The sequence below is a fragment of the Cricetulus griseus genome, chromosome 4 (genome assembly GCF_003668045.3).
Source record: "Cricetulus griseus strain 17A/GY chromosome 4, alternate assembly CriGri-PICRH-1.0, whole genome shotgun sequence".
In the NCBI taxonomy this organism is placed as follows: Eukaryota; Metazoa; Chordata; class Mammalia; order Rodentia; family Cricetidae; genus Cricetulus; species Cricetulus griseus.
In genome coordinates, this window is record NC_048597.1 from 216513712 (window position 1) to 216535832 (window position 22121).

The window sequence follows — 22121 nt, forward strand, 5'->3', positions numbered from 1 at the left end:
CTGTATGTGTGTCCTGTGTCAATGTCACCTTTTTGATAACCTCATTGTCAAGGACAAGGAACTTAATCATGAAGTCTGAACTAACCTTTTGACTGCATCTTGTCCTTTCCTTTCTCCCTCTACCAGGACAAGCTTAAGGGTGGTCCCAGGTCCCTGTTACAGCAGTCCTTACTCCACAAAGAGGAAGGCAGTAAGCGCGAGGGCTAACCGCCTGATGCTTAGGGCTGCCTAATCCCAAGAGTCAGCTCCTTTCTGAGTTTTGCTGGGTTTGGAAATGGTCACAGGCCCTTAGTCACATTAGGACTCTAGAATCGGGTTTGGGATTTAGCTCAGTGGTAGAGTTAAGACCCTGGGTTTGGTCCTCAGCTCCAAGGGGAAAAAAATCTGGAGTCTAGATCCTTCCCTAAGTGTTAAGACCCACATAAGTCTGTTTTGCACAGCCTTGTATAATGTTACCAGCTTCTCCTTTGCTGCATCTTTCCATATGCTACCCCTTGCTTTTAAGTTCTGCTGGGTGTTGATGGAGTCAAAGTGAAAAGGCAGTGGTCATGCCTCTCTCTAGTGCATGACAGTGGGGAGGAAGATCTGAGACAAGTCCAGACTATTTGACAAAATATGTGGGGTTTACACTGTTTTGTGTGGAGATGTAGTTCCTAGCACTGGGGTACAATTGCACATTTAGGCCTAGAGTAGAACATATCTTAAGGCCCAGCAGCTGCTCGGGTTCCACCCCTTCATTATCTCAGGCCCACCTGGAGCTGTTTCTTATCACAGGCTCTGGAGACTGCTGTAACCAGGGTCAGCTGTTGGGAACATGAACCCAGAGACTTGTGGGCTGTGAAACAGCCTATAGTGTATGTGTGCTGAACTGGCTGTAAAGGTCTTCCTACACCTGAACCAACAAAAAAATTTCCCCTGATTCTAAACAAATGTGTATACATTTAGGTAGGGACTAAACCTATGCCCTCACACATACTACAAAAAATTCTTGCCAAAAAAAGGCTATGTAGCCCAAGGTGACCCCTAACTCCCAGCAATTCTGGCTCTGTCTCCTGATTGCTAAGATGACTGACTGCCACCATGCCTGGCTAGCCTGTACTAACATTCTACTAACCTCCACCAAGTGCCAGGATTACAGGTCAGAGCCACTGTACCCATGTTGCAGGTTACTTTTGTTTCTCTAGAAGACCAGGTCTGTCCTTGAACTCCTGATGGACCTGCCTGTCCATTTCCTAAATTATGGACATGTACCATCATGCCTGGATTCCCCAGTATACACACAAAAATATACACATACTTTTTTCTGGAAACAGATTCATTATGTATCCCAGGTTGGCCTAGAACTCATTATATATATCAGGCTGGCCTCAGACTCACAGATCTGCCTGCTCCTGTCTCCTGAGTACTGGGATTAAAGGAGACTTTTCAAAATAATTTTTAAACATGTACTAATGTTTTAAATATGTTTTTAACATGTTCCACAGCACTCCAAAGCTACTTAACTGGAAAGTCTGCTCTTCTCAGTGACCCCCTATCCACTCAACTCTCTCTTTACCCTTTTGAGACCAGACAGTGTGCTGAAACATTCTCTTCTTCTCTCATTGTGGATGGGAGCCCAGGCCCTTCCTGACTCCAACCTCTTCCCTCAGGCTGGGTAGTGACTCACCCTCCCTCACCCACTATTTTCCCTCTTAGTTAAAGCCTTGGGCTGCCAGGACAGCCTCCTAACATGACTGATCCTGGGTGGGAGCATTCTTCCTCAGATACCAGGCAGCAGTTGCACGCAAAGAAAATCCCTCCCAACCCCGTCTTCTTCAGAAACCCTCAGAATAATGCCCACTACTACCACTTCAGTATATTTCCAAGCAGTCCAATAGCTCCCCTCAACACACACACACACACACACACACACACACACACACACACACACACACGCCACACACAAAAAACAAAAACATTCCACCCTGTAGCTGCCTCTAGCCTTGCCCTGTGCCCACCAAACCTGCTGATTCAGCAGTTCAAACAAGCATAGCACTGAGCTCTTGGAGGACCCTGACCTCTGGCCAACATGACTGCAGGGCACTGTTTGCTCTGGGAACTTGCAGCAGCATGAGGTCATAGACCTTCTGAGAAGCCAATGGGCCCTGTGGTTACTTAACTAGGTTCAAAACTTCCATTTTAGCAGTTTAACAGAAGTATTGTTTTTGTTTGTCTGTTAAAATGACAAATCTGATCAAATGAGGCCAGATACTTCTGGCACAATTAATCTTTGATCAATTGACTTCCTTCTATCCCAGTGTAGTTCCCCAAACAACAAAGTTTTCATTTTTATAAAAATGAGGTTTCTCCTTTCTGTTGGTTCTGAGAATATGCCCTACTTCCTTAAAACTACCATAAATGGTATAGAAGAAAACACTAACAAAAGAAAAGGGAAGCTGCCACCCTCTAATGTAGGTTCTGAACTGTCAGCAATGACTTTCTTTTTCCATAAATAACAAGATTAACAGTAATGTTTTGCAATTCATAACATTTTTAAAGTCTTTCATTCTGTGGTACTGGAGATGGAGCCCAGGACTTTGTGCACACTAGGCAAGTACTCTATTAATCAGTTACATCCCAGGCTCTTTTTCTACTCTTGATTTTTGTTCTTTGAGACAGAGTCTCCTTCTGTAACACAGGCAACCTGGAACCTTCTATATAGCTCAGGATGGATTTGAATTCCTGACAAGCCTCTTGCCTAGCCTCACAAATCACTGGTATTATGGGCTTTCAATTACCATATTCAGATTCATTTTACTTGTGTATGTGTATGGTAGTGGAGATTGAATCCAGGGCTTTTGGCATGTTTGGCACTGTACCAGTGAACCGAATCTTCAGCTACTTTAGAGACAGGATCTTATTGAATTGCCCAGGCCAGTCTTGATGTCACTCTGTAGTTAAGTTTGGCCTTAAACTCTTGATCTTTTCCTTGTAGCTTCCTGAGTATCGGGTATGGGTTTCACAGTCTCAGTTGTAATATTCTCAAAGCACTTAATTTTTATTTTCAAAAAGGATTTATTTTTATGCGTAAGAGTGAAATTTATTTTATTTAATTCATGTGGATGAGTTTTGTTTTGTTTGTTTGTTTGTTTCTTTTTTCGAGACAGGGTTTCTCTGTGTAGCTTTGGAGCCTGTCCTGGGGTTAAAGGCATGCGTCACCATCACCTGTCTGTGAATGAGTGTTTTGCCTGAATGCATAAGAATGTCTATGGAGGTCAGAAAATGGTTTTTGGATCCCCTGGAACTGTAGTTATGGATAATTTGTTATAATTGATTTAAAAACAGTGAGAAGGGCTGGGCAGTGGTGGCACACAGGGGGTGGGGTGGGGCAGAGACCAGTCCCAGGGGACAAGAGTATTGATTGGAGAAGAGAGAGGGAGACAGGGAGAGAGGGGGGGAGGGAAAGAAAGAGGGAGAGGGATATGGGGAAAAGGGGAGAGAGAGAGAGATGGGAGGTGAGCAAGGCTCATGAACATGATAGCCAATGCGCACAGGCGGTGCTCTTAGAGGCTGTAGCTGAGGATGAATCATGCCAGGACTCCCAGAGCAGGCCAGTAGAGAGATGCCTAAATACTAACACAATTATGAGCCTTCATATGGGTAGTGAGAATCAAACCCAGGTCCTCCTAAAAAAACAGGTGTTTTTAATTGCTGAGCCACCTCTCCAACCCCCCCCCCTTTTTTTTTTCTTCTGAGACAGGGTTTCTCTGTGTAGCCTATCCCGGCACTAGCTCTGTAGACCAGGTTGGTCTCGAATTTAAAGAGATCTGCCTGCTTCTGCCTCCCGAGTGCTGGGATTAAAGGCGTGCGCCACCAACGCCCGGCCCCTTCAAAGAACTTTTGTAGAAGGAACTACCAGGGTTGACCTCCCAAATGTAGTACAGAATTATCACATGGTGGACTGTCTTGCATTTATTTAGACTTTTATTTTGTTGAGACAGGAGGTCTCAACATTTTGTAACTCAGACTGGCCTCCAGCTTGCTATGTACCTTTAATTCCTGATCCTCTGTCTCCATCAATAGTGGGATTACAGGCTACATTGTCTATTTTTTTCTTTCCTTCTTTTGTTGCATTTTATTTATTTATTACAAGTGTGAATATCAGAGGTCAAGAGTGGGATCTCTCCTTCCACCGTATGGGTCTCAGGGATGAGGTTCAGGCCATCGGGCTCAAAGTAGGCACTGTTACTTACTCATCTATCTCATTGCCCTCCCCTTAAATCACATTTACGTCTATTAATTTTACGAGTGTTTGTGTGTGTGGTGGTCAGAGGACGACTCTCTGAAGTCAGTCCGGAGTCAGCCTTTTCCTTCCACCATGAATCCCTAAGGTGGAACTCAAGTCACCAAACTTGGCAGCAGATGAGCCACTGTCTTTCAAGCCCTTGGCTGCTGCTGCTTCTTTTTCCCCCCATTATTTATGCATTTTTTATTTCCCTTTTCAAGGTCTTACTATGCAGCCACACTGGTCTAGAATTTGAGATGCTGCAGCCTCAATTTCCCTAGGTGGAATAATAGGCTGGAACGGGGTAGCATTCTTAGCTTCTAGTCTGTTTTAAGTACACATTTAACTTTTCCCAACTTCTCTTTTATATGTCTAGGACAGATATCCCAGAGAGAGTAAATTATGTCAATTAGCTAAAACTCAACAACAGTTAATATTCTCTCTTTCACTGGACAGTTCCCCTTCTATCATCCCAACACTAGTCAGTTTTCTCTCCCAAAGCCACAGTAATGGATCTGAGTCCTGGATGCATCTCCGTGCTGTCAAACACCTTCAGGCATTTCACCTTGTTCCTGCCTGCCATTAAGGCAAGCCTTGTATTCCCACTAGCCGGCTTCCTGGCTTTCGATCTCCTTAAACTCTTTTAATCTTCAGTGCTCTTCTCTTTGGCTTAATCCCCACTCTTTGATCCTGAACTGCATATTTCAGGAAGATTTTCTCATATCTATGCTTCCTTCCAACAGTTTCTTTAGAACTATACTCAAACACTACTTAAGTCAAAGGCGTCTTTTTACATTGTCTGCCATTCCTACAGCTTTTGGTTTACACCCTTCAATGACTTCTATACACAGGAGTGGTTTGTGAAAGACCTTTTTTTTGTTTTGCTACTTTTACATTTTTTTTCTTTTTAAGATTTTTTTGTTTTTGTTTTTGAGACAGGGTTTCTCTATAAGATTTACTTTTTATTCAAATATGTGTGAGTGTATGTGTGTGTATCTTCTGCGCAGGTGCCCACAGGGGCCAGAGGGTGACATCAAATCCTCTGGTGCTGTAGTTACGGGCAGTTATGAGACAGATATCTGCCTTGGGAGTCTGTGCCCTCTGGAAGGGCAAAAATACTCTTTACCCTGAACTGTCTTTCCACCCCTTATTCTGAGACAAGGTCTTATCAACATTACAGGTTGATCCTGCACTCTAGGGGACACAATGCCCTCTGACTTTGGAGGGCACCTGCATGCAGGTGGAGCACATACACATAAAATAAATAATCTGTTTTTAAAAGATCTGTATTATAATAGATTGTAGGAAGGTAAGGGAATTGGGTGTGTTTTGTTTGTTTTTCTTTTGAGGGGTGCTAAGAACCAAGGGCTTGCACATATTTGCCTATGGTTCTACTACTGAGCCCTACCCAACTCCCACCCCACAAAATTTATTTTCCTTATTGTCCAAGAACAGGATTTGCCTGAGAAATCGAGACTCGCCAGTTTCCTGACCTCCTCCTTGATGGAGGCTTACTTTTTTCTCCTGTGCGGAAGCCATTGAAAAATGGTTTTCAGCATATGCAATCTTTGTTCCAGGAAACAATTAAAATGCTAGACCTCATTCCTTCCTTGGCTGCTATCCTCCAGCTGCTACTCTCTTTGACATGGAGGGCTGACAGGATTCTGGCGACAGGTTAATACAATTTTTTTTTTTTTTTTTTTTTTTTTTTTTGCCAGGTGTGGTGGTTTACACCTTTAATCTGAGTGTGAGGTCAGGCCAGCCTGGTATACATAGTGAGTTTCAGGGCAGCCAGGGCTACATGAGACCCTGAGACCCTGTCTCAAGCAAACAAGTTTCACTGTTGTATGACTGTACCGTCAACTCAGCCACAGTGCCCGTGTCGGGAACAAAGGACAACTTCAGGAGCCAGTTCTCTTGTTCCACCTTAAAATGGGTTCGGGGGATCTAACCTAGCCGTCACGCTCGCACGGAAGCACCGTACCCACGGAGCCGCTTCGCCACGCCTTACTTGAGACAATTGTCACTGGCTGGACCCCAATGTCCGGCCCTCGTTTGAGACAATCGCTAATGGCTGGGCCGCACCGGACCCTCCAGATCCCAGTGTGTCTGTGCGCCTGGCTACCGGGGCTGCCACGGCAGTCAAGCCATTCAGTCTTGCATTTGGGCGGTCTCGCTGGAAGCCGAGCGGCAGCGAGCGGGTTTCTCACACTCGGATTTGTCACCAGGCTAACCCCGCAGGCTAGGATGAAGCGAGTGCCCGAGGGGTCGGGGGCGGGCCTGTAGGAGCCAGACCTGTCCACACCGCAGGGGCCGACAGCGCGCTTCCTGAAGAAGCGGCTCCCACGCGGAGGGACGCGGCCAGCGCCTCCGGGCGGCCAGCCCTCTTCCGTCCGCTCCTGCCCCGGGGCACAGCGCGTGGGGGCGGGCGGGGAGGAGAGGCGGAAGCTGACGGCGGCCCCGAGCGCGCGCACGTGCGTGCTTACGTGCGTGCGTGGGCGCGGCCCACAGCACGCCGTGCGCTAGGCGGATGTCCGGGCCGGCTGGGCCGGGGCGGCGGACGAGATGGCGGAAGGCCGAGGCAGCCGTGAGCGACCGGATGTGGAGACCCAGAAGACGGAGCTCGGAGCCTTGATGGGGACCACGCTCCAGCGTGGGGCGCAGTGGTGAGCGTCCGGCCCGCCCCTCCACCGCGCAGAGCCTCAGGCCGGGCCGCTGGCCCTCGGGCCGTGCCCCTGTCCCCAGCTGTAGGTAGAGGCTGGCCGGGGGCGGCGCCTGGAGTGTTTGAAAGAGTTGGCTTGACAGCCGCCGCTGGTGAAAGAAAGCCCGAGATCAGCTGGGGCACTGCGCTGACCACACCGGGGTGTGTCTTGGCCCATTCGTATTCCCGAGGGTCTTGGGCCGGCGGGGACAAGGGATGTAGAATGTGGTAAAAGGGGAGTGCTCGGCTCGGCGGGGGCGGGAAGCTGGGGGAGCAGCGAACCACCGAAGACTTGGGCACTTGATGGTGACCTTGCGGGGAGGCGTCCACCCCTTACAGACCTCGGTTCCTTAACAATGAAGACGAGGGTAGCAATTTGTGGCTTATGGCGCTCAGCGGGTTGGGAGAAGATCAGAAGTAGACACTTTGTAACTTGTAAACTGCGGAACAGATTCAAGGCCAGAAGCTGAATGAATGTCTAAGGACCCAGATTGTCAGACGTCAGGAACAGTTGTGGCGGTAGCTAGATCTAGGAGTGGGAGACGAACAGAGCTTGAATCCTGGAGCAGAATGGAAGATTGAAAGTTCCAAGATTTTGCCAGGCATGGTGACATGCTTTACTGTTTTGTAGGGGCAGAAGAAGCTGGAGGCTTGCTGAAGTTTCAGGGCCAATCTCTTACATAGTGAGCATGACCCCTCCAGAAAAATCCGAGGTTTAGAAGATCAGATTTAAATATGAGGCGTTTTAATAGATTGTTTGCTAGAAGGGATAGTACTCACCAGAGAAATGACTGGGTGGTGCTACTGTGTAGGAGTCAAAAACTGGGGTAAGTTTTCCATTGAGGAAATGAAAAAGATAACAAATTTTGTGTGTGTTGGGGGGTGCCTTTCAGGTGTAGTTGTGTTGTTATATTGAGCTAGTGAAAAGCCAAGTAGAGGCACTTTAGAAATTATTCTGCAAGGGATGACACATTGAAGAATTCTCAGCTTGGCATGGAACTCCACGCCTGTAATCTTAGCACTGCTGTTAAGTTTCTGGGCCAGCCCGAGTGACATAGTAAAGCTCTGTCTCAAAGAAATAAATAATCAAAGAAATAAATAACTAAAGGTGGTTGTGGGGAATGTACTTAATAACTTAGTAAGCATAATTTTACTTATACAAAGTTTATATTAAATGATTGCTGATAGGCTGGAGAGGTGGCTCAGCAATTAAGAACTCATTGTTCTTGCAGAGGGGCCTGGAATTTGAATCCCAGCACCCATGTTGGGTGGCTCACAGCTGTCTATAACTCAAGTTCTAGGGATATCTGGCTTCTCTGGCCTTCATGGGCACCTGCACTCATGCACATATACAAGGGCATAATTCAAATTAAATCCTCATTGGGTATAGTGGCATATAACTTTAATCCCAGCATTTAGGAGGCAGAGGCAGGTGGATCTCTGATTTCCAGGCTAGCCTGGTCTTCAGAGTAAGTTCTAGGACAGTCAGGACTATACAGAGAAACCCTGTCTCAAATTTTTAAAAAAAGTGTGATTTTAGTGGGAATTGCACATTACCTTGGTGAAAAGACCATAAAAACTTAAGGTAGGTGTCTAGAGAGCAAAATTAAAGAAGAACTGTAGAAACTTAAAACTTTGGCTTTTTTTTTTTTTGCTATATTTTATATGAAACTATTATTTCTCTCTAGGTATCTTATTGACAGCCGGTGGTTCAAGCAGTGGAAGAAATATGTGGGCTTTGACAGCTGGGATATGTACAATGTGGGTGAACATAATCTGTTTCCTGGACCCATTGACAACTCTGGACTCTTTTCAGGTGCAGTATCCTAAATTTTCTAGCTGTGTGTTCACATGGGACATAGTCGGAGATGGTGTGTATCTGTACCATGGACACCATGAACATATAGCTCTCATAATATGAAGAGACCGAAAATGCTGTTTACGTCTGTAGTCGAAGTCTTTGCAGATTATTAGAGAGAAGCACCTTTTCTCTAAATAACTGCTTCTAACAATAAGAGCATGCTTTGTGTTTTACTGTTGTGTTGATGTGAAGAGACACTGTGACCAAGGCAGCTTATAAAAGGAGTCATTTAATTGGGGGCAGGCTTACAGTTTCAAAGGGCTAACCCATGGCTATCAAGGTGCGAAGTGTGGTGACAGGCAGGGGGGTGTGGTGGTGGTGAAGTAGCTGAGAACTTTACGTCCTGATCAGCAGGTAGAGAGAGACTGTCAGGAACCAAAGATTTAGACATATGAACCTATAGGGCTGATTTTCATTCAGACTGCCAAACTTTATAACATTTAAGCCTTCTTTTTTTTTTTTTTTTTTTTTGAAGCAGTTTCTTTATGTGGCTTTAGAGCCTGTCCTGGAATTCATGCTGTAGAACAGGCTGGCCTGGAACTCACAGAGATCCCTCTGCCTCTGATTCTAGAGTTCTGGGATTGAAGACATGTGCCACCTGCTCTGCCATTTAAGCTTTTTTAAACATTGTTACTTTATTGTATGTGTTACACTTGTATGACATGTGTATGTTAAGGCCAGAAGACAATTTTATGCAGTTGGGTCTTAGGTTGTCAGGCTTTTTACACAAACAGAGCTAAAGACATCTTGCCTGCCCACTTGGTAACATTTTGCCTTTATCTCTATTTATTTATTTATTTTTGGTCTTTGAGTCAGGGTTTTTCTGTGAAACAGTCCTGGCTGTCCTGGAATGTTCTTTGTAGACCAGGTTGGCTTTAAACGCACAGAGATGTGACTGCCTCTGCTCCTGAGTGCTGAGACTAAAGGTCTGTGCCACCACTGCTTATTTTTATTCAATTTAATTAATTTATTTTTTAGTTTTTCGAGGCAGGGTTTCTCTTTGGCTGTCCTGGAACTAGCTGTTGTAGACCAGGCTGGCCTTGAACTCACAGAGATTCGCCTGCCTCTGCCTCCCTGAGTGCTGGGATCAAAGGCGTGCGCCACCATCGCCTGACTGTAACTATATTCTTATTTTTGTTTTACAGACAGGGTTTTGCTATGTTCATTGTCTGGCCTCAAACTTGGTATGTAGCCCAGGCTGGCCTCAGAATCATTGCCTTCCTTCCTGCCTTAGCCTCCCAAGTGCTGGAATTAAAGTTTTGTGCCATTGAATCTGGCTTTCAGATTTTTAATTTGTGTTATATTTTTTAGGGTAAAGTTTTGTCTGTGTATGTGTGAGGCAGGGTGTGTGTGTGTGTGTGCTTGGTATAATGCACTGTGGGGGTTAAGAAGTTTCCTCCCATTTGTAGGTTATGGGATCAAACAGGTTGTTAGGCTTGGTAGCATGTCTGTCTGCTGAGTGGTCTCACCCGCCCTTTGTCTTTTGTTTGTTTGTTTTTCTTTTTTTTTATATTTATTTTTTATTAGTTCAAATTAGGAACAAGCTTGCTTCACATGTCAATCACACCCCCCCCCCAGTTTGTTTGTTTTTCAAGATGGGACTTTATTAGGTTGACTTCAAACTTGTGATCCTCTTTGTCTGAAGTTCTAGGATTACAGGTGTGTTCCACCTTGATGGCTATTTTATGGCTTTTTGGTTGTTGTTATTATTTTTTTTAAAGATTTTATTTATTATGTATACAACATTCTGCTTCAATATATATCTGCAAACCAGAAGAGGGCACCAGATCTCATTACGGATGGTTGTGAGCCACCATGTGGTTGCTGGGAATTGAACTCAGGACCTCTGGAAGAGTAGTCGTGCTCTTAACCTCTGAGCCATCTCTCCAGCCCGTTGTTGTTATTTTTTATGTTATATTTTTTGATATGGTCTCACTATGTAGACCAGGTTGGCCTTTAACTCACAGAAGAGGTCCTGCTTCTGCCTTCTCAGTGCTGAGATCAAAGCCATGCTCTATGGTCTACCATACCTGACCTATTTTGTTTTGTTTTTGCTTTTCAAGACGGGGTTTCTCTGTGTAGCCTTGGCTGTCCTGAAATTCACTCTGTCCTAGAACTCAGCGATCTGCCTCCTGAGTTCTGGGATTCTTACCACTGCCAGGCCTTCTCTCTCTTTTCCTTCCTTCCTTCCTTCCTTCCTTCCTTCCTTCCTTCCTTCCTTCCTTCCTTTCTTTCTTTCTTTAGTGTGTGTGGGGTTAATTTGTTTGTTTCGAGTTTTTGTTTGCCTTGGTTTTTTGTTTTTGTCTTTGGATTTTTGGAGACAAGGTTTTTCTGTGTGTACTCCCGGTTGTCTTGGAACTCATTCTGTAGACCTGGCTGGTCTTGAACTCACAGAGATATACCCACCTCTGCCTTCCAAGTGCTGGGATTAAAGGCGTGTGCCACCACTGCCCAGCACTTTGTTTTGGGATGTGATCTCTTGTGTAGTTCAGGCTGGCCTCAAACTAGAAATGTATCTGAGGATGAAGTTGAACTCATGTACTTCTTGAATCTACCTCCCATGTGCTCAGAAAGAGAATTCTATTTATTTACTTATTTTAAGGCAGTGTCTTGATATATAACTTGGATACTTAGCAATTATTTAGCCCATTCTGGCCCCAAACTACCTATGTACCCCAAGTGAGTCTTAAAGTTACAGGCCTAATCCTGAGTTCTGAAATTAGAGATCTTCACTGTAATGTCTGACTAAAAGGAGATTTATTTGTTGTCTTGTTTGTTGTTTTCACAATGGTGGTGGTGGCGGCAGCGGGTTTGAGAGTGTCTCTACACCACCTGTGCTGGCCTCAGAATTGAAGCAGTCCTCCCAGAGTCTCTGGGATTATAGGTGTGAGCATCACAATGTGGGAAAGGCTGCTTGACAGGTGTGTTGAGCAGGGAAAAGGCAGGTTATCCCCGGAGCAATCCTCCTCATTTCATCTGACTACGGAAGTCAGCCTTCTTTGGAAGACTGTCTCACACAGCCTGGGCTGTCCTCAAACGCCTTCTGTAGCCAGTCTTCCTATAGCACCTGACCTCCTTGAACCCATCCCCTGGGTACAGGGTGAACAGTGCATACTGCCATCACTCCTGGCTCCTATTTTATTTGCCTCTCTTTTATTTTCTTCTTGAGACAAGATCTTATTATGTAGCCCTGGCTGGCCTGAAACTCACAGAGATCCACCTGCCTCTACCTCCTGAATGTTGGGATCAAATGTGTGCTACTTAGGTTTTTTTTTTTTTTTTTTTTTTTCTTAAATTCATCTGTCTCAGATGCCAGCTGAGTTGCACCTTTGTAGGTACTTTCCTGGCTTCACTGGTCTGAGAAGAACAGTGACTGCTGCCCTCCTTAGAGTGGGTGTTGATAGACAGGCTTAGCAGGGAGTAGCACCTTTGTGGCTGGCAGCTGATGAGTGTTGAATTTTTCCCTGAGTGTTTCAGATATCTCTGTGATGGGTGTAAAATGAATCTTTATCATGTTAAATAACATTTACTCCCCATTCCACACAGTAGTTTCCATATGAACTCTGACCTGAAATATTCTATACCAAGAATGCTTAGGTGTTGGGGGAGTAGCTTAGTGGTGGAGTACTTGGACTGACATGTATGTAGCTTTGGGTTTGAGCCAGGGCACTACAAAAAAGCAGTCAAATAGAAACAAAGTGGTTGCCTAGAGTATGTAAGGCTTGGGTTTGATGCATAGAACTGTAGACCAAAAGTAGACTTAAGAATGCTGCTAGGCATGGTGTACTCACCTTTGATCCCAGAACTTGGGAGGTTAAGGTAGAGAATTGTTGTAAGCTCAGACTGTCTGGGCTGTGTAATGTTTATTTCAGGCTAGCCTGGGCTGCACTGGGATACCTCATTTCACAACACCTCGCCAATGAGATAACCCAGTGTTTATACACTTGGTGTTTAAGTCTTGACAACCTGAGTTCAATCCCAGGAACCCACATACAGGTGGAAGGAAAGAACGGACTCCACAGAATTGTCTTTTGACTGTGCACTGTGGAATGAGCAACCCTCCTGTCGCCCAAAGTCATAAATAAGATTTAAACATCCTCCCAACACAAAAAACTAAGTCTATTAACTGAGGACATAGGGATGTAGAACAATAGCAGATTGTTTGCCTAGCGTGCTTGATATCCTGGGTTCATTCCCAATTTCTGAAAGAAAAATCAACAATAGCAGAAACCCCCAAAACCAAGAATATTCAATGACTCTTAGTAACAGAAACTTAAGTCATCTTGTCTGTGTCCCCTCCCATCCCCCCCCCCCTTTTTTTTTCCTGCCTTGTTGGGAATTGAATTGAAGGCTCTGGGTATGATTGCTTGGTAAGAACATACCCACCAACCCTCAGTAAATGTTTCCTGTCTGAGTTCAAGCACTATGAATAGCATTGTTTTTTTTTGGTTTGGTTTTTTGTTTGTTTTTGTTTTTTGTTTTTCGAGACAGGGTTTCTCTGTCTTTGGAGGCTGTCCTGGAACTAGCTCTTGTAGACCAGGCTGGTCTTGAACTCACAGAGATTGACCTGCCTCTGCCTCCTGAGTGCTGGCACTAAAGACTCGTGCTACCACTGCCCAGCATATCAATAGCATTGTTACTGTAAGTGTTCATAATTAACTATTTTATTTTATTTTTTCCTTCTAATTTTTTTTTTTCTTTTTGAGATAAAGTCTTCCTATGTAGCCTAGGCTGGCCCTCAACTCAATATGTAGCCAAGGAAAGCATCAACCCACTGAGGGCTGTGATGCCTGGCTTTTGGTTTTCTCTTTTTTGGTAGGAGGTACTTGGGGCTTGAACCTAGTGCCTTGCTTGTGAGGACAGTGTTTTGCCAATGAGCTATAGCCCCAACCTATGCCTGCATCAGCTTTTATCTTCATGTTTCCGAATTGTTCCTTTTACTGTTTCTAAACTCGTTTAACCCCTGAAATGTTTTATTTTCTTTTTCTGTTTTTTAAAATACTAGTCCAGGCTTATAAGTAGCCGTATTATGTTAATTGTGGAATCTAGAAGCATTTAGAAAATGTAAATTAAAAGTTTTCTTATTTGACAGGCAGTGATGGTGCATGCCTTTAATCCCAACACCCAGGGAAACACAGGCAGGTGGATCTCTGTGAATTTGAGGCCAGCCTGGTCTACAGGAGCTAGTTCCAGGACAGCCAATTATATACAAAGAAACCCTGTCTTGAAAAAAACAAAAGCAAAACCAAAAGCAAAAAAAAAAAATATTTTTAACAAACCAACAAAAAAGGTCATCTTTGGCTATATATACATTGAAGTCACCCTGGACTAAATTGAACCCTCTCTCAAAGCAGAAACAATGAGAGTGGGTGGTTGGGAGGGGGATTTGGGAGGAGTTGGGGAAGGGGAAAGAATATGGCCAAAATATGTTGTGTGAAAATACAATTTTTCATAAATAAAAATTGTATATTATATACATCATATTGCAATAAATTTTATTTTAGATTACCTTTTTCCTTCTTGAAGCAGAGTCTCACTATGTAGCCTTGGCTGTCCTGGAGCTCCAATGTAGACCAGGCTGCCCTCAAACTCAAAAAAATCTACCTACCTCTGCCTCAAGAGTGCTGGGATTAAAGGGGTACACCACCATGTCCACCTTCAATAAATTAGACTTGAAAAGAAAAAAAATGAACAGTCCTTCCTCGTCTTTATTCTTTCTGAGATGTAATCTGGCTATGTTGCCCAAGCTGGCTTTGAATTTCAGGGCTTAAACTACTTTTGCTCAGCTTCTTGAGTAGCTGGAACTACATGGATGAACCACAGCCTGTAGCTTACTTTTCTTTCTCATTATAGAAGAAAATAAGTGCCTCGGAAAACATGACTAGGGGTTGGAGAGATGACTCAGCGGTTAAGAGCACTGACTGCTCTTACAGAGGACCTGGGTTCAATTCCCAGCACGCACATGGCAGCTCACGACTCTGTAACTGCAAGATCCAACACCCTCACACAGACACATGCAGGCAAAAACACCAATGCACATAAAATAAAAAAAATACAAAATAAAACAAAAGCATGACTAAGGATAAAGAGTGACCAGGTCTATTCTGGGTGTGGCCATGACAGAATTTTGGAACATTGTGCTTGTTCCTGTTCAGTCTTTTCTCATGAAAAATAACTAAGAATCTTGTAAAAAAAAATTATTTTTTCTGGGGAAAAGAAAAATGAGGCATATGCTAATTTCTCTTTTAGATCCTGAAAGTCAAACCTTGAAGGAACACTTAATTGATGAGCTGGACTATGTGTTGGTCCCAACTGAAGCCTGGAATAAATTGCTAAATTGGTATGGCTGTGTGGAAGGCCAGCAACCCATTGTCAGAAAAGTGAGTACCTGAGTTGTTACATCTGCTACGTGTCTGTAAGTTCTCCCTGAGTACACCGACTTCTATTGATTTCCTGGGAAGATGACTGTAGTTAAGTGATTGAAAGCAAGTATTGAGACCTTGTTTGCTTGTTTGTTTTTTTTTGAGACAGTTTTTCTGTGTAGTCTTTGCTGTCTTGGAACTTATTCAGTAGACCAGACTGTCCTCAAACTCAGAGATCCTCCTGCCTCTTCGTACCAAGTGCTAGTATTAAAAATGTCACCACCATATCTTGAGACCTTGTTTTTGTTTCCTGAGACAGGATCTCAGTGTAGCCCAGGCTGGCCTTGTACTGGTCATCTCCTGCTTCAAATACTTGAGTGCTGGAATTGTGGTCTGAGAGACTATTTCTAGGTTGCCTATGGTTCTCTAGGAAGTAAAATGGTTTGGGTAACTTAGGATGTTACTAAGGGGCCTCCAAGTACCAGAGCTGCCTGGTAGTTTAGGATGTCCATTAGTGCTCAGAGCACTTTATGAACACAGAAGGTGGCCACGTGGACTTGAACTGATGTATTGCTGCTCTCCCTTCCCCTAGGACTGGGAATGATCCTAGGGCCTTATATATGTTAAACATGAGCTAAGCTGTATGTCCTACTCTTTTTTTTTCTTGAGACAGAGTCTTACTAAGTTTCTTGTAGCTCAGGTGGGCCTTGAACTGTGACAATTGAGTCTTGTCTTTGAGCCTTCTGTGTGTTGAGATTACATGTGTGAGCCACCATGCTTACCTAATAACATTGGTTTTTGGTTTTGGTTTTGGTTGGCTATTTTTTGTTTGTTTTTTCAAGACAGGGTTTCTCTGTGCAGCCTTGGCTGTCCTGGAACTCTCAGTAGGCCAGGCTGCCCTGGAACTCACAGAGATCTATCTGCCTATCTCCCTACCTCTAGTAGTGCTGGGATTTAAAGACAAGCTCTACCACTGCCTGGCCTCTAACAATTTTTTGAATCCCATTTCCCCCTATGCTCACGAGGCTGACTACTCCTGAGTAGTCAAAAGTCCATGTTTATAAACAGATCAAGGACAGGCACATGCTGAGACAGAAGCGTGGCTTAGTGCCTTTGGTGGACAGAACTCATTAGAACACTACCCTGTTTCTCAGTTATTTGCTTTTCTTTTCTTTTTTGTTTTGTTTTGTTTGTTTGTTTGTTTCTTCCAAGACAGGGTTTCTTTGTGTGTCCAGAACTCACTTTGTAGACCAGGCTGGCCTGGGAACTCAAGAGATCAGTCTACCTCTGCTTCCACAGTGCTGGGATTAAAGGTGTGTGCCTCTGCTGCCCCCTGCCCTCCCACCCCCCCAGCCCTTCTAAGGTTTTACCTTTATTTTATAGCCCTTTACTTTGACAAACCCTACAAGGGCCACTGCAAGACTTTTTGCTCAAAGTTGACCTGAGACCTGCCTATAGGGCCTGGTGTTGTATTCACACAGACCTCTCTTCTGGTTTCATGAAGGTATACTTGGGTCTTCATTATAGGGGGGAAGTTGTAACTCCTGGGATATATGCTGACGAATTCAATTTATACTTCCTAAAAATGAATAAAAATTTGTACTCCTTAGACCAGACATGGTCATGAATGCCTTTAATCCCAGCAACTTAGAAGGCAGAGGCAGACAGATTTCTGTGAGTTTGAGTCCAGCTTGGTCTACATAGTCAGTTCCAAGTCAGCTAGGGCTACATAATGAGACCACGTCTCAAAACCAAAGAATTTCTGAAGGAAACTTTTTTTTGAGAGGTTTTAGTCTTCTGCCGTTGTTGCTTCGGAGGCTGCTGAGGCTGCTGAGGCGTGTGGCTTCCAGGGCTGCCCAGGTACCCAGCCACGGCTCATTCACCTTTGCCTCTTGTTTACAGGTTGTGGAGCATGGCCTGTTTGTCAAGCACTGCAAAGTGGAGGTGTATTTACTGGAGCTGAAGCTCTGTGAGAACAGTGACCCCACCAATGTGCTGAGTTGCCATTTTAGCAAAGCAGACACCATTGGTAAGCAGCTAGCCAGGGTTTTGGGTATCTGGCAAGAGAATACAGGGTATTGTAATTGATGGAAGGGAAGTTCTCTCAAGACTTGTTACCCAATTGTGGTTGTCAGTCCTGACTTGGAAGTCTTTTCCTGAGAGAATTGTGAGGAACTAACCACACCTGGAAACTGTGTTCTATACAATGGGACTTGGGCCAGCAAGATGGCCAGAAGAGTAGCTCAAGCAGGCTTGAACTCAGTATATAGCCATGGATAACCTTGTATTTGTGATTCTCCTGTCTCCACTTCCTAAGTGCCTGGTTTACATGATTCTAGGGATTGTACTTATGGTATATGTATGCTAAGCAATCATTCCACCAGCTGAGCCACATCACCAGCCCAAACCCTTATGTTTTTAGGGACAGAAAACTGTATGTATGCAGTAAAAACACTGCATTTCATTATATACAGTAGTCCTGAGTCTGAGCTATGTTGTTTTAGGCACTGTTATTGGTCTGGTGCTGCATGGTCTAATGGTATGTGTAAGGCAGACTATACATGTTGTATGTTTAGAAATAAGGCTGCAGTGATGTGGCACCAGAAGCCCTTCAGATTCTTTACATACTTGATTTTCTTGCCCTTTCCACAGGGTCTCATGTAAACTAAGCTGGTCCTAACTCTTCTGATCCAGTCTAGCCTTGAGCTCCTGGTCCTCCTGCCTCTGCTTCCCAAGTGGTCACTACACTCAGTTCTGGGTGTTAGATTTTGAGTTAATTCTGTTTGTTGTATGTTCAGAAACCTGTGTGTGTGTGTGTGTGTGTGTGTGAGAGAGAGAGAGAGAGAGAGAGAGAGAGAGAGAGAGAGAGAGAGAGAGAAAGTATTTCTATTTTGTAGCTCTGATTGTCCTGGTACTCATGTGAACCAGTCAGGCAGGCCTCAAACTCAGAGTTCCACCTGCTTTTCCCTCCTGAGATCTGGAATTAAACACCACCACACTCAGCTTATTCTCCCCCCTACCCATTCCCCACACATTCAGTCACATGATCTCATATGGAGTTTTTAAAAGCTGGGCTGTACAATGCCAAGTCTGATTCATAAACATTTGTCTTCTCTAAAAAGGATGAAGGAATGTAGAGTCAGAAGTTAAAAAAATAACTCAGCCAGGATCTAGAGGGGTAGCTCAGTAGCCAGGATCTAGAGGGGTAGCTCAGTAGCCAGGATCTAGAGGGGTAGCTCAGTGAAGAGTTACTTATATGAGGACCTCATACAATCTCAGAACCCGAAATAAAAATAAATACCCTCTACTACTTGAGCTGGGAGTAGAGCTAACACCTGTAGTCCTAGCAGTTGGAATGCAGAGATATGAGGATTTTCCAGGAGTTTGAGGCCAGTGTGGTCTACTGTGAGACCCTGTTTCAAAGACATAAAACAAGGCTATGAAGAAGGCTTTATAGGTGAGTGCCTGCTGTGTAGGCATGAGGACCTGAATTTATCTCCCGGGCATATACATAAGAAAACCAGGTTATGGAGCTGGGTGGTGGTGGTGCATTCCTTTGATCCCAGCACTCAGGAGGCAGAGAAGAGGCACACAGAGCTACAAGAGCTAGTTCCAGGCTCCAAAGCTACACAGAGAAACCCTGTCTTCAAAAACACACAAAAAAAGAAAACCAGGTGTGGTATGTGCCTTTGATCTCAGCACTGAAGAAGTGAAGGCAGGCAGGTAGATCCTTGAAGCTCATTGGTCAGCAGCCCCAGTTAAGTCAGCTTTAGGTTCAGAGGGAGACCCTGTCTCAAAAAGTCAAAGACAGAAAGATAGCTAAAGACAGCCTCTGGTCTCTGCACCTACACACACACACACACACACATTTGTGCACACACCCACACTAACATGTACCACACATAGAAAACATCGGTGGCTCCAGAGATGGTTCGGCAATTATAAGCATGGATACGCTTCCAGAGGACCTAGATTGAATTTCCATCATACATAGGGCAGTTCACATATTGTCTTAGTTACTGTCTAGTTCCTGTGAAGGGACACCATGACCAAGGCAGCTCTTATGAAAGAAAGCATTTAATTTGGGGCTTACTTACAGTTTTTGAGGGTTAGTCCATGGTCATAATGGCAGAAAACAGGCAAGATAGTGCTGGAACAGTAGGTGAGCTTTACATTCTGATCCGAAGGCAGAGAGAGTGAACTCAGGAGAGCATAACACTGGGCCTAGCATGGGCTTCTGAAACCTTCCATGAAAACTCCAACAAGGCCATCCTCCTAATCCTTTCCAAATAGTTCCACTAACTGGGTGCCAAGCATTCAAACATAAGAGCTGTAGTGGTCATACTCATTCAAACCACCGCATCTCTTTTTAACTCTAACTCCACAAATCCATACCATCTTCTGGCTGCTTGATGGTACTAGACACACATGATATGCAGACATACATGCAGGCAAGAAAAAAATCCATACACATAAAAATGAATTAATTAAAAAAAAAAAAAAACAAAAAAACTTCCGGGCTAGAGAGATGGCTCAGCCGGTTAAGAGCACTGACTGCTCTTCCAGAGGTCCTGAGTTCAATTCCCGGCAACCACATGGTGGCTCACAACCACCTTGAATGAGATCTGGTACCCTCTGCTGGCATACGGGCAGAAGATTGTTTACATAATAAATAAATAAAATCTTATAAAAACAAAAACAAAACAAAAAAACCCAAACTTCCACATTCTTGGGGGGGGGGGAAATGGTAGGTGTTTTAGGTTTTGTTTTGTTTGTTTTGGTGGGGCTAAGTGACAGTCTCAGGATCTTTTACTAACACTAAGCAAACACTCTACCACTGAACCACTTCCACAGTCTGCCTTCTTCTTTTTTTTTTAAGTTTTTATTTATTATGTATACAACATTCTGCTTCCATGTATATCTGCACACCAGAAGAGGACACCAGATCTCATAATGGATGGTTGTGAGCCACCATGTGGTTGCTGGGAATTGAACTCAGATCCCAGTCAGTACTCTTAACCTCTGAGCCATCTCTCTAGCCCCACAGTCTGCTTTCTTTGAGGTGAAGTCTTGTTGTATAGCCCAGATGGCCTCAGACTCAGGGTCCCTCTGAGTGACTCAATTGCTACATTGTAGGCGATGTCACCATGTCTGGCTGAGAGCTCACTTTTTTCCTTAAAATTTTAATTACATCACTTCCCTTCGCTCTCCTTTCTCCAGCCTCTCCTGTGTTCCCTTCCTCAAATCTCTCCTGTGGTCTCCCCCACTCCCTCTAAAATTGGTGGCCAAATGAACTCAGAAGGCCACATTTTGTGTGTGTATATCTAACAATAATAATCATAGAGCTAGCTTTTTTCTTTTTGGGGGTGGGTCGTGATTTCAAGATGGTTTCTCTCTGTTGCCCGCTGTCCTGGAATTCTCTCTTTAGACCACTCTGGCCTCGAACTGAGAGATCTGCCTGCCCGTGCCTCCAGAATGCTGAGATGAAAGGTGTGTGTCACCACCGCCCAGCTTTTTCTTGTTTTGTTTGTTTGATTTTCGAGACAGGATTTCTCTATGTAGCCCTGGCTGTCCTGGAACTCACTCTGTAGACCAAGCTCACCTCAAACCCAGAGGTTCTCCTGTTTTTGCCTCCTAAGTGCTGGAATGAAAGATGTGTACCATACTGCCCAACTTTTAGTTTTCCAATTTTCTTTGTTCCCCTCCCCTCCCCTCCCTCCCCTCCCCTCCCTCGTCTTTTGTTTTTCGTTTTTTCTTTGTTTTTGAATAGGTTTTCATACTAAAATTCAGGTTGACTTAAAACTTTCTAGGAGCTTTTGAACTTGTTGGAGCCTTCCACCTCAGTCTCCTGAGAGTTGGGATTATAGGCACAAGCCACTACACCTGAGTTGTGTGTTACTGTAGTGCCTTGAATGAGACCTGCTTTATCAGAGAAGCATAGTGAGCTGCTTCTCACAAGGAGGCCTCTGAAAGGTGATAGGCCTTAGGAATACAAACAAGTTAAGGTTGGTAAACATATTTGCTCCAGATTCCCCTTAACATTTGAGAAGGAAGAAGAGTGAAGATTGGTTTGCCTTGTCTGTCTTTAACTTTATCTCTGGAGACAGCGCTGAATGCTGTTTTTGCCTGTTCTTAGCAACCATCGAGAAGGAGATGAGGAAGCTATTCAACATCCCTGCAGAGCGTGAAACTCGGCTTTGGAACAAATACATGAGCAACACCTATGAGCAGTTGAGCAAGCTAGACAACACTATCCAGGATGCTGGGCTGTACCAGGGTCAGGTAGGAGGACCCAGGCCATGCCCAGACAGGTAGCTCTGACCAGGGTGTGTGTCAAGAAGTCTCTGGCAATAAGCATGTCAGAAGTGGGGTGTGTTGTATTATGCTCACTTGTTTTCCCCTTTCATTCAGGTGCTAGTAATTGAGCCCCAAAATGAAGATGGCACATGGCCCAGGCAGACCCTGCAGTCAAAGTAAGTGAACCCTCTCTCCCACGTATCTGGGCTCACAGATGCACCGAAAGGGGAAGAGGGAGGGGGTTCGGAATGAGATGGGAAAATCATTTTCTCATCCAAATTGCGTAGTCTTTGAGGCACCGGCCTTTGGTAAGCAGCTTGCTTGATAGTGTAAGAGATGCCCGTCAGGGTCTCAACAAGGACGGGAGAGGAGGAGGAGAGGTCAGAGCTGATAGAGCTACTTTGCCAAAAGTGACTTTACTTTTTGTTAAGGTCCTTTGCTTTCCTACTTGTAGTTTAGAGGCTTTGAGAAAGGAAGAGGAGGGTTAGGATAAGGGTTTGTATGACTTAAAGGTGATAGCTTGCTCCCACTTACCTCTGCTCTGTGGCCTGCTCAGCTACTAACCTTGGATTCCAAGCAGTTACCTCAGGAGATATTCCTGTGACTTGTGCAATTGTGCACACCCTTAGAAGATTG

The 22121-nt window shown here is 44.5% G+C and overlaps 1 protein-coding gene across 4 annotated transcripts in view; it reads left to right on the top strand.

The window, feature by feature from the left end:
* Positions 1–6772: 6772 nt before the first annotated feature.
* The window catches only part of Usp4 (ubiquitin specific peptidase 4), a 39994-nt gene continuing 24645 nt past the window's right edge, over positions 6773–22121 (top strand). For 2 of the 4 annotated variants that reach the window (XM_027414559.2, XM_027414561.2), the window contains exons 1-6: positions 6773–6930; positions 8654–8781; positions 15076–15206; positions 17091–17217; positions 21325–21470; positions 21600–21661. In XM_027414559.2, the coding sequence (XP_027270360.1) occupies positions 6830–6930; positions 8654–8781; positions 15076–15206; positions 17091–17217; positions 21325–21470; positions 21600–21661 (695 nt within the window). In that variant the 5' untranslated portion in view covers positions 6773–6829. Of the gene's footprint in view, positions 6931–6970; positions 7128–7656; positions 7793–8653; positions 8782–15075; positions 15207–17090; positions 17218–21324; positions 21471–21599; positions 21662–22121 lie in introns of those variants that run through there. The other 2 variants (XM_027414562.2, XM_027414560.2) reach the window with 2 other exon arrangements.